The sequence below is a fragment of the Oncorhynchus nerka genome, linkage group LG7 (genome assembly GCF_034236695.1).
Source record: "Oncorhynchus nerka isolate Pitt River linkage group LG7, Oner_Uvic_2.0, whole genome shotgun sequence".
In the NCBI taxonomy this organism is placed as follows: domain Eukaryota; kingdom Metazoa; phylum Chordata; class Actinopteri; order Salmoniformes; family Salmonidae; genus Oncorhynchus; species Oncorhynchus nerka.
In genome coordinates this window covers 80108247-80121528 of record NC_088402.1, presented here as the reverse complement: position 1 = coordinate 80121528, position 13282 = coordinate 80108247, and the positions used below count along the sequence as shown (strand labels likewise).

The window sequence follows — 13282 nt, the reverse complement described above, 5'->3', positions numbered from 1 at the left end:
ATGCAGAAGGGCGCCTTGACCCAGACCGTTTCCATCACCTGGACTGAAACGTGACTGCAGAGTTAGTACATTAATCACCACTCAACAGCTGGGAGTGGAAGTAGAATATGTAAATAAATATTATGATGCCAGGTGTACTTTGGCTAACCTTGCGGAAACACCTCCCAATACTCCATGCATAACTCTATAGTTTCCCATAGCCATAAGCTTTGCGTTATCAACCCATGTCACTGGCCCAGCCTCCAAGGGCAGCAGGTAGCCTAGAGGTTAAGAGCGTTGGACCAATAACCGAAAGGATACGCAAAACACATTTACATTTCACATGTGTATAACACACACTTGTACATGTGTGAAATAGGACAAAAATAGGCACCCACCAAATTATTAATGTAGTAATCACAACACTTCTATCTATTCAGCATCTCAATGCACACTGGGTGGTAGAGAATAATTTACTTATAGATACACACGAAAACAAAGTCGCAGCCTACTGTTGGCAATAAGCATAGAATGCATTGGAACCAGGGACAGCTCACTCCATGTGAATTTGTTTTCATGAGGAAAAACTGGAAGTGTCTCCTACCCATATGAAAAAATAGTATAGCATACTATGGTATAAATACTACACTCTTAGAAAAACGGTTTCAAAAAGGTTCTTCGGCTGTCCCCATAGGATAACCCTTTTTGGTTCCAGGTAGAGCCCTTTTTGGTTTAAAGTAGAACCCTTTTGGCTTCCATGTTGAACACTATGTGGTTCTACCTGGAACCAAAAAGGGTTCTTCAAAGGGTTCTCCTATGGGGACAGCCAAATAACCATTTTAGGTTCTAGATAGGACCTAGATAGGACATTTTTGTAATATCCAACAAGTGGATGTTTTCTGTCAAGCATACAGTGTATAGTATTTACTGTAGTGTTTTTGCAGACTTTATTGTTGTAACGGTTTTCTGTATGTGAAGGAGAGCCAGACCAAAATGCGGCATGGCTATTGCGATCCATGTTTAATGAAACAAAGTAAATACGAATCAAATACAAAAACGTAACATGAAAACCGAAACAGCCTAATACTGGTGCAAAGTAACACAGAGACAGTAACAAGGACAATCACCCACAAAACCCAACACCAAACAGGCTACCTAAATATGGTTCCCAATCAGAGACAATGACGAACACCTGCCTCTGATTGAGAACCATATCAGGCCAAACATAGAACTAGACAAACTAGACATGTAACATAGAATGCCCACTCAGCTCACACCCTGACCAACCAAAACATAGAAACATACAAAGCAAACTATGGTCAGGGTGTGACAATTGTAGTATTTACTGTAGTGTTGCGGCCATGACTGTAGTATACTGTAATGTTAACAGTTTACTATAGTATAAATACTGTAGGAAAAAAATGAGTAATTACGTAGTGTTTTTGCGGACTTTAGTATACTACTCATTCAAGGGTTTTTCTTGATTTTTTATATTTTCTACATTGTAGAATAATAGTTTAGACATCAAAACTATTAAATAGCACATATGGAATCATGTAGTAACCAAAAAAAGTGTTAAATAAATCTAAATATATTGTAGATTTTATATTCTTCAAAGTAGCCATCCTTTGCCTTGATGACAGCTTTGCACACTCTTGGCATTCTCTCAACCAGCTTCATGAGGAATGCTTTTCCAACAGTCTTGAAGGAGTTCCCACATAATGCTGATTACTTGATTGTTGGCTGCTTTTCCTTCACTCTGCGGTCTAACTCATCTCAATTGGGTTGAGGTCGGGTGATTGTGGAGGCCAGGTCATCTGACGCAGCACTACTATCACTCTCCTTCTTAGTCAAATAGCCCTTACACAGCCTGGAGGTGTGTTGGGTCATTGTCCTGTAGAAAAACAGATGATAGTCCCACTAAGCGCAAACCAGATGGGATGGCGTATCACTGCAGAATGCTGTGGTAGCCATGCTGGTTAAGTGTGCCTTGAATTTGAAATAAATCACTGACAGTGTCACCAGTAAAGCACCCCCACACTTTTTCCTCCATGCTTCAAGGTAGGAACCACAAATGCGGAGATCATCCGTTCACCTACTCTGCATCTCACAAAGACACGGCGGTTGGAACCAAATCTCTCAAATTTAGACTCATAAGACCAAAAGACAGATTTCCACCGGTCTAATGTCCATTGTTCGTGTTTCTTGGTCCAAGCAAGCCTCTTCTTATTATTGGTCTCCTTTTAGTAGTGGTTTCTTTGCAGCAATTCGACCAGAAAGGCCTGATTCACTCAGTCTCCTCTGAACAGTTGATGTTGAGATGTGTCTGTTACTTGAACTCTGAGGTGCAGTTAACTCTATTGATTTTTTTGTTTGTTTTGAATTTTACCCCTTTTTCTCCCCAATTTCGTGGTATCCAATTGTTGTAGTAGCTACTATCTTGTCTCATCGCTACAACTCCCGTACGGGCTCGGGAGAGACGAAGGTTGAAATTCATGCGTCCTCCGATACACAACCCAACCAGCCGTACTGCTTCTTAACTTCTTGCGTCGAGCCATCCCGGATCCGTTATCGTGACTACAGCCTCAAGCTCATTACCATAACGCAACGTTAACTATTCATGAAAATCGCAAATGAAATGAAATTAATCTATTTGCTCTCAAGCTTAGCCTTTTGTTAACAACACTGTCATCTCAGATTTTCAAAATATGCTTCTCAACCATTGCAAAACAAGCATTTGTGTAACAGTATTGATAGCTAACGTAGCATTTAGCGTAACATTTAGCGTTAGCATTCAGCATGCAACATTTTCCAAAAAAACAGAAAAGCATTCAAATAAAATAATTTACCTTTGAAGAACTTCAGATGTTTTCAATGAGGAGACTCTGTTAGATAGCAAATGTTCCGTTTCAATTTGTAAGTCGCTCTGGATAAGAGCGTCTGCTAAATGACTTAAATGTAAATGTAAATGTTTTTACAAAAAATATTATTTGTGTCGACTAATCGCTCTGTTTTGTTCATCACGTTTGGGTAAGGAAAAAAAAAAAAAAAAAGTCATTAAAACGTGAACTTTTTTCCAAATTAACTCCATAATATCGACAGAAACATGGCAAACCGATGTTTAGAATCAATCCTCAAGGTGTTTTTCACATATCTATCGACGATAACTGCCACGATGGATTTTTACTTTCTCTTCTGAAGAAATGGAACGCGCATGGACTTACAGATTACGCACACAGGACACCGGGCGGGACACCAGGTAAATGTAGTCTCTTATGGTCAATCTTCCAATGATATGCCTACAAACACGTCACAATGCTGCAGACACCTCGGGGAATAGACAGAAAGCGCGGGCTCATTCCTGGCGCATTCACAGCCATATAAGGAGACATTGGAACACAGCGCCTTCAGAATCTGGGGCATTTCCTGTATGGAACTTCATCTTGGTTTCGCCTGTTGCATTAGTTCTGGGGCACTCACAGATAATATCTTTGCAGTTTTGGAGACGTCAGAGTTTTGTCTTTCCAAGGCTGTCAATTCCATGCATAGTCAAGCATCTTTTCGTGACAAAATATTGCGCTTAAAACGGGCACGTCTTTTTATCCAATAATGACACAGCGCCCCCATAGGGGGCGTTCAAGAGGTTAACACAGCACGCATCCAACCCGGAAGCCAGCCGCACCAATGTGTCGGAGGGTACACTGTGCACCTGGCAACCTTGGTTAGCGCGCACTGCGCCCGGCCCGCCACAGGAGTCACTGGTGCGCGATGAGACAAGGACATCCCTACCGACCAAGCCCTCCCTAACCCGGACGACGCTAGGCCAATTGTGCGTCGCCCCACGGACCTCCCGGTTGCGACAGAGCCTGGGCGTGAACCCAGGGACTCTGATGGCACAGCTGGCGCTGCAGTACACTGCGCCACCCGGGAGGCCAACTCTATTGAACTTATCCTCTGCAGCAGAGGTAACTCTGGGTCTTCCTTTCCTGTGGAAGTCCTCATGAGAGCCAGTTTCATCATAGCGCTTGGTGGTTTTTGCAACTGCACTTGAAGAAACGTTCAAAGTTCTTTCCAGATTGACTGACCTTCATTTCTTAAAGTAATGATGGACTGTCGTTTCTCTTTGCTTATTTGAGCTGTGCTTGCCATAATATGGACTCTGTCTTTTACCAAATAGGGTATACCACCCCTACTATGTCACAACCCAACTGACTCAAATGCATTAAGAAGGAAATCAATTCCACAAATTAACTTTTAACAAGGAACACCTGTTAATTGAAATGCATTCCATGTCACTACCCCATGAAGCTAGTTGAGAAAAGGCCAAGATTGTGCAAAGCTATCATCAAGGCAAAGGGCGGCAACTTTGAAGAATCTCAAATATATTTTAGATTTGTTTAGCACTTTTTTGGTTACTACATGATTCCATAGTTTTGATGTCTTCACTATTATTCTACAATGTGGAACAAAGTAAAAATGAAAGAAAAAATGAAACCCCTTCAATGAGTAGGTGTGTCCAAACTTTAGACTGGTACTGTATATATACTTGGCATGTAGGTTTCACACTTTAGGGTAGTACAAACTGGGTATGGGGAGGAAAATAGGCAGGGTATATGCAAATAAATACTGTAGTATAATATACTATAGTAATTACTGTCGTGTTTTTGCCGACATTACTGTAGTATTTACTGTAGTGTTTTTGCCGACATTACTGTAGTATTTACTGTAGGGTTTTTGCCGACATTACTGTAGTATTTACTGTAGTGTTTTTGCCGACATTACTGTAGTATTTACTGTAGGGTTTTTGCCGACATTACTGTAGTATTTACTGTAGTGTTTTTGATGACATTACTGTAGAATTTACTGTAGTGTTTTTGCCGACATTACTGTAGTATTTACTGTAGTGTTTTTGATGACATTACTGTAGAATTTACTGTAGTGTTTTTGCCGATATTACTGTAGTATTTACTGTAGTGTTTTTGCCGACATTACTGTAGTATTTACTGTAGTCTTTTTGATGACATTACTGTAGAATTTACTGTAGTGTTTTTGCCGACATTACTGTATTATTTACCGTAGTGTTTTTGATGACATTACTGTAGAATTTACTGTAGTGTTTTTGCCGACATTACTGTAGTATTTACTGTAGTCTTTTTGCCGACATTACCGTAGTATTTACTGTAGTCTTTTTGCCGACATTACTGTAGTATTTACTGTAGTGTTTTTGCCGACATTACTGTAGTATTTACTGTAGTGTTTTTGCGATCTGTAGTATACTGTAGTACAGTATACTACAAAATTATATAGTATGTAATACACATGATCGAGGGATGCTACAGTGTGTACAATTCTACAATATACTACAGAATTCTATATTAAGTATTGTAGCATTCTATAGTAAACTGTAGTCATTTTTTTATGTGGGAAGTTGGTGAACTTCAAGCACTGTCACATATCATCGTCAATCTTTTTAGCAGTTTTTCATGTGCACCTTTGTATGCTTGAAAGAAAACATACACTTGTTGGATATTACACCTGTTTCAGAACTTATATCAATCAGTATTCATTGCATTTTCCATGTTCACGCATGGGAGGATAATGCACAAAAAGCATGATGGTCCTGTTATAAAGTTGAATTGTTCTCATCTGGGCCGTCATTGAAAATAAGAATTTGTTCTTAACTGACTTGCCTAGTAAAATAAAGGTAAATTAAAATATATATATATATATTTAATCTCCATGTCGCAACTTTCTAAACATATAGAATTGGACATACAGTACTAGCCTTATAAAATGGTTTAAACTCGTATTAAGTCGACCCCCTTTCTAACATGCCGATGAAGAGACACCTTCAATGTAAAACCTCATCATGCAGGACATTTGGGAACGTATTTTACACACAAATACGCACGACTGCAAAGAGAAACAAACACAATAAAACGTGGTAAATACTCCTTAAATTCTTTAAAAAATCATCACCATACTCAACTCAAAATGTATAACTCCAATACCAAATTCAATATTGAGCTACAAAAAATAGTATTGCTATGCGACTGATATTTAACATGTATGCAATAACAAAATATAATTTGAAAATCAGCAATCAACGGAAATAACAAAACATATCATCGCAATCATAGCACTTACCACCGGGACTGTCCATGTTTCTTGATGTGTCTTGTTTGCTGTGATGAATGAAGCTCGACTTGTCAATATACAGCTGCTTCTGAATGTCAATATGCAGGATCAATACTAAACTACAGACAGGTGATAGTCGAGAACTACCTGTGCGTAAAATACCTGACCCATGGAACGAGCGCACAGTTGAAGACAATAGTATTGATCTGTCAACGACAGAACACTCTGTAGTATACTGTAAGCACGGTTATGTCCAGCTGTATTCTATGCAGAACAGTTATGTCCAACTGTCTCAGGTGTGCAGGATATATTATTATTGCATGCTACCTGGATCCGTTCTGCACTGTGCTAGTGAGTTGCTTGGTTCGGCGGAAGGGAGTCTCGCGAGCAGAGAACAAGTGATTCTAATTGTTAAAATCCCAATAATTCACAGCTCCATCAGCATATCCGAGGGTGAACTGAACTGTAAACTAAATCAAATAATACACGCACTCACTTCCACATCAATCACGTTTTCAGGTGACTTAAAAAAATGTGACTCGCTTCTGCGTCCTCACTCAACTTCTGTTGTGTCTGTTTGGATGTATATCTCATCTCACTATATGCCCCATTTGAACTCTCCTTTCACCCTTTACTCTATAATGCGTTCTCATTGGCCGGTATCTAGAGCTGAGGGGAGATTTGATGCGCTTATGTGACGGTGCTACGCGTTTAGTAAAGCCACGGTGCATGTGCACTCTGCATGTGCCTGGGCGTGCGCCGCCCTACTGACATACTGTACATTTTATACATACCATAATGCCGAGCGTGCGATAACGAGAAGTGGGCGGATGAGGCACATGCACAATGGGCGGAGCACACCGTGACTGGTCCGGAAGTTTTTAGTAGCGGACTGCCGCTTGAAGTTGATGGCCGACATTCAGACCATGTGTCTTAGGAACAAATACACAAACAAGTGACACATGTTGTCTTAAATGTGAGTGTTTGTGTTTGTGGAGGAAATGTAGGCTGTCTCTTCAGCATACAGTATTTTACTGTTGCAGGATTATTCACGTCCCCTCAGTAACATTCAATTGCAGTTCATTATTTTGTCACTAGAGAGCGCCACAACGTCAGGAAACCCATCTTTGTAGCCTCAATTCTCCACATTCATTTTTCTGAAGTGTTTGGGTGAGTTCAAGAGGATCACTTTTGTCAAGCCTTCCAAAGTGTGTTGCATTATGAGGATCAAAATTGTCTTACTTGTGCCTACATGACAAGATCATGAAGTTTTGACTGCAAGTTTCTGCAGTTGCATTGCAGCTGCATTGTGGGAGCCTCTATTGTCAACCCATCATTACGGTGTTTTTGTTTGACCAACGCAAGTGTGACCAAATTCATGACTGGAACAGGTCATTTGTACATTGATAGACTCCAATGTACAAATGATTGTGACATTTCAGTCTCTCTCACAAATTGAATTGATAGTACAATGTACACACATACAGTACCAGTCAAAAGTTTGGACACACCTACTCATTCAGGGTTTTTCTTTATCTTTACCATTTTGTACATTGTAGAAAAGTAGTGAAGACTTCAAAACTATGAAATGACACATGGAATTATGTAGTAACCACAAAAGTGTTAAACAAATCAAAATATATTTTATATTTGAGTAGCTTCAAAGTAGCCACCCTTTGCCTTGATGACAGGTAATTTGTACATTGATAGACTTCAATGTACATGTTACATCTGCTCCTGCTACGCCCACTAGTGCTCATCCTGTGTCTCCTTGACCTGCTGCCACTCCTCCAGTGCTCTCTCTCTCTCTCTCTCTCTCTCTCTCTCTCTCTCTCTCTCTCTCTCTGGCAGAGACAAGTGTGCTGGAGTCAGAGCAGATCCTCACCAGCTGCAACCTGTTCCATAATCAAGACCTCTACATATACTCAGTCCTGCCTCTTCTCTCTGTCAGATCGTAATCTCTGCTCAGTCAGTCCATGTTTCTAGCCGTTTGTTCCTGTTTAGATCCTGTTGGCCTGTTTTCCCTTGCCTGACGCAGTTTTCCTCTCCACTACAGTTCTGCCCGCTCTGACTCTGGTCCCTGTCTCCAGTCCGACTCCTCGTCAGTCCTGCTAATCTGTCCTGGATTCCCCATTCTACGCTCCCTTGGATTCCCCTCCGGACCTGCTTACCCTGTCCCAACACCTCTCGCTCCAGCCTCAGCCTCGCACCTGGTTTTCGGCAATCCGCCTGAGCTTCCCCTGGCCTGCACTCAGTCCCCCCCGTGTTTCAATAAATACCTTGGTTACCTCATCCCAGTCTCCTCGTCTGATTCTGCTCTTGGCTTCCCCTGTTCCGCTCCACTTGACAGTACAAATGATTGTGATATTTTCGTCTTTCTCACCAATTGAATTGATTGGACAATATACACACATATATTAACAGTTTGTGAGTGTGTAATATGGGGGTTGGAGCCATGTGTATTTCATTACTAATAAAAACTTTTATAAACAATGGCAATCGTGCTTTGTTTGGTTTGAACCTTGCTGTTGGAAAACCACATTGGTGTCCGACTTGGCTGTTGCAGATGCACCTCCCCCGACTTCATTCCTCATCTGCAGTGGATTGCTTCAGCCTTACCACTCAAACGAGCCCCCTCTCTTCGGGACAATGGTCGAGATGGCCCATTGCGCAGATAACTGATTGATCATAACTTTGGATGCGTTGACATTTATACAGGCAGCCCAATTCTTCACAAATGTTTCACAAATTTGTATTTTTTGCTAATCAGATCAATTCTAAAAGATCTGATGTGAAAAGATCTGATGTGAATAGTCAAAAGACCAATTAGTGGGGGAAAAAATATCAGAATTGAGCTGCATGTGTAAACATAGCCTCTGAGTTCTTTAGATGAATTTGTAGTGATTTGTACTATTAGGATTGAGCAGTAGGTTACCATGATATTACACCTAGGTCTATTAGGATTGAGCAGTAGGTTACCATGATATTACACCTAGGTCTATTAGGATTGAGCAGTAGGTTACCATGATATTACACCTAGGTCTATTAGGATTGAGCAGTAGGTTACCATGATATTACACCTAGGTCTATTAGGATTGAGCAGTAGGTTACCATGATATTACACCTAGGTCTATTAGGCTTGAGCAGTAGGTTACCATGATATTACACCTAGGTCTATTAGGATTGAGCAGTAGGTTACCATGATATTACACCTAGGTCTATTAGGACCGCTCTTATGTAAATTATTCCCTGACAGAATTAATTTGGTGTCAGATTTGAAGTGCATCAAATTATGAAGTGTGTGTTGGCCGACTCATGTACATGTCATGATGAGAACATACTATGGCAGGGCACGCAAATAATTACAGGGTGCTCTCGCTGTTTGGGCACTGAACGGAACAGAACAGAAGTCGCTGCCAACACAGACACCTGCAAAACACCTTGTGCCTCAGGGCTAAAGAGACAGTCATCACTGTCTGTCTCGCTCTCACGCTGTCCCACTGTCTCTCTCTCACGCTGCCCCACTGTCTCTCTCTCACGCTGTCCCACTGTCTCTCTCTCACGCTGTCCCACTGTCTCGCTCTCACGTTCTCCCACTGTCTCTCTCTCACGCTGTCCCACTGTCTCTCTCTCACGCTGTCCCACTGTCTCTCTCTCACGCTGTCCCACTGTCTCTCTCTCACACTGTCCCACTGTCTCTCTCTCACGCTGTCCCACTGTCTCGCTCTCACGCTGTCCCACTGTCTCTCTCTCACGCTGTCCCACTGTCTCTCTCTCACGCTGTCCTACTGTCTCTCTCTCTCACGCTGTCCCACTGTCTCGCTCTCACGCTGTCCCACTGTCTCTCTCTCACGCTGTCCCACTGTCTCTCTCTCACGCTGTCCCACTGTCTCTCTCTCACGCTGTCCCACTGTCTCTCTCTCACGCTGTCCCACTGTCTCTCTCTCACGCTGTCCTACTGTCTCTCTCTCTCACGCTGTCCCACTGTCTCGCTCTCACGCTGTCCCACTGTCTCTCTCTCACGCTGTCCCACTGTCTCTCTCTCACGCTGTCCCACTGTCTCTCTCTCACGTTCTCCCACTGTCTCTCTCTCACGCTGTCCCACTGTCTCTCTCTCACGCTGTCCCACTGTCTCTCTCTCACGCTGTCCCACTGTCACTCTCTCACGCTGTCCCACTGTCTCTCTCTCACGCTGTCCCACTGTCTCTCTCTCACGCTGTCCCACTGTCTCTCTCTCACGCTGTCCCACTGTCTCTCTCTCACGTTCTCCCACTGTCTCTCTCTCACGCTGTCCCACTGTCTCTCTCTCACACTGTCTCTCTCTCACGCTGTCCCACTGTCTCTCTCTCACGTTCTCCCACTGTCTCTCTCTCACGCTGTCCCACTGTCTCTCTCTCACGCTGTCCCACTGTCTCTCTCTCACGCTGTCCCACTGTCACTCTCTCACGCTGTCCCACTGTCTCTCTCTCACGCTGTCCCACTGTCTCTCTCTCTCACGCTGTCCCACTGTCTCTCTCTCACGCTGTCCCACTGTCTCTCTCTCACGTTCTCCCACTGTCTCTCTCTCACGCTGTCCCACTGTCTCTCTCTCACGCTGTCTCTCTCTCACGCTGTCCCACTGTCTCTCTCTCACGCTGTCCCACTGTCTCTCTCTCACGCTGTCCCACTGTCTCTCTCTCACGCTGTCCCACTGTCTCTCTCTCACGTTCTCCCACTGTCTCTCTCTCACGCTGTCCCACTGTCTCTCTCTCACGCTGTCTCTCTCTCACGCTGTCCCACTGTCTCTCTCTCACGCTGCCCCACTGTCTCTCTCTCACGCTGTCCCACTGTCTCTCTCTCACGCTGTCCCACTGTCTCGCTCTCACGTTCTCCCACTGTCTCTCTCTCACGCTGTCCCACTGTCTCTCTCTCACGCTGTCCCACTGTCTCTCTCTCACGCTGTCCCACTGTCTCTCTCTCACACTGTCCCACTGTCTCTCTCTCACGCTGTCCCACTGTCTCGCTCTCACGCTGTCCCACTGTCTCTCTCTCACGCTGTCCCACTGTCTCTCTCTCACGCTGTCCTACTGTCTCTCTCTCTCACGCTGTCCCACTGTCTCGCTCTCACGCTGTCCCACTGTCTCTCTCTCACGCTGTCCCACTGTCTCTCTCTCACGCTGTCCCACTGTCTCTCTCTCACGCTGTCCCACTGTCTCTCTCTCACGCTGTCCCACTGTCTCTCTCTCACGCTGTCCCACTGTCTCTCTCTCACGCTGTCCTACTGTCTCTCTCTCACGCTGTCCCACTGTCTCGCTCTCACGCTGTCCCACTGTCTCTCTCTCACGCTGTCCCACTGTCTCTCTCTCACGCTGTCCCACTGTCTCTCTCTCACGTTCTCCCACTGTCTCTCTCTCACGCTGTCCCACTGTCTCTCTCTCACGCTGTCCCACTGTCTCTCTCTCACGCTGTCCCACTGTCACTCTCTCACGCTGTCCCACTGTCTCTCTCTCACGCTGTCCCACTGTCTCTCTCACGCTGTCCCTGTCTCTCTCTCACGCTGTCCCACTGTCTCTCTCTCACGTTCTCCCACTGTCTCTCTCTCACGCTGTCCCACTGTCTCTCTCTCACACTGTCTCTCTCTCACGCTGTCCCACTGTCTCTCTCTCACGTTCTCCCACTGTCTCTCTCTCACGCTGTCCCACTGTCTCTCTCTCACGCTGTCCCACTGTCTCTCTCTCACGCTGTCCCACTGTCACTCTCTCACGCTGTCCCACTGTCTCTCTCTCACGCTGTCCCACTGTCTCTCTCTCACGCTGTCCCACTGTCTCTCTCTCACGCTGTCCCACTGTCTCTCTCTCACGTTCTCCCACTGTCTCTCTCTCACGCTGTCCCACTGTCTCTCTCTCACGCTGTCTCTCTCTCACGCTGTCCCACTGTCTCTCTCTCACGCTGTCCCACTGTCTCTCTCTCACGCTGTCCCACTGTCTCTCTCTCACGCTGTCTCTCTATCACGCTGTCCCACTGTCTCTCTCTCACGCTGTCCCACTGTCTCTCTCTCACGCTGTCCCACTGTCTCTCTCTCACACACCATTTAATTTGGCTGAAAAGTTCATTGTTGAGTGAAGTGATGCCAGTTTAGCTGTGGGTGATAAGAGCTTATAGTTTATACCATGCTGAGCCTGCCTCACAGTTTGGTTTAGATTGCTTATAGAATGGCTGATTTAAGCTTCAGAAAGCACATTTTGTGAGTAAAGAATGCAGAAAAATATTTCAAGTAAGTGTGGTATTATTCCTGATTTCAACATGGCTTTACAACTGCATGGGAGACAGTAGCTCATCTGCATCTTTCTAGAGTTGTGTTCACCACTCTTTAATCACACTATGGGTCATTGATTCACAGTTTTATGTGCAGGGAGAGATGGGGGAAGGATGGATGGAGAGGGAAGGAATACCTTTCCTTTAGAGCAGGAGGGAAGCAGAGAAGGAGGGATGGAAAATAGGACCTTTCCTTTAGAGATAGAGGGATGGAGAGGGATGGATGGAAAAAGGACCGTTCCTTTAGATAGAGGGATGGAGAGGGATGGATGGAAAAAGGACCGTTCCTTTAGAGAACAGATTTGCTGTAATTACTGAATCACTTCCATATGTGTCCCTGACTGCTTTCTAGCTGCCTGCCCTCACCACCCGTCTCTCTCTCTCTCTCTCTCTCTCTCTCTCTCTCTCTCTCTCTCTCTCTCTCTTCTCTTCTCTCTCTCTCTCTCTCTCTCTCTCTCTCTCTCTCCTTCTTTCAGTTTCTCCCTCCCGCTCCTGTTTTTTAATTTATTTTTGCATTCACAGAAGTCTTCTATCTCTCTCCACAGCACTCGGGGCAATTTTGCAAAACTACTGCTTAAACAAAGTCTATCTTAATCAGAACATCTTGGCACATTTGGCTCTACACCGCAACTTGTGGGGATTCAATTAGAATGAGCCAACCAGGGAGAGAGAGGTAGGGGGGGAGAAACAGACAGAGAGAGAGAGGAGAGAGGGGGTGAAAGAGAGAGGAGAGAGAGGGGGAGAGAGGGAGAGAAAGGGGGTTTAAGGGTGAGCGAGATAGAGGGAGAGAACGTTGGGGAGGGGGTGAAAGAGAGAGGAGAAAGAGGGGAGAGAGGGAGAGAAAGGGGGTTTAAGGGTGAGCGAGATAGAG

The 13282-nt window shown here is 44.5% G+C and overlaps 1 protein-coding gene across 1 annotated transcript in view; it reads right to left on the bottom strand.

The window, feature by feature from the left end:
- Positions 1–6844, bottom strand: part of LOC115132483 (nuclear receptor subfamily 1 group D member 1-like) — a 33063-nt gene extending 26219 nt beyond the window's left edge. The window contains exon 1 of the mRNA XM_029665168.2: positions 6127–6844. Coding sequence (XP_029521028.1) covers positions 6127–6142 — 16 coding nt within the window. The 5' untranslated portion in view covers positions 6143–6844. The remainder of the gene's footprint in view (positions 1–6126) is intronic.
- Positions 6845–13282: the final 6438 nt, after the last annotated feature.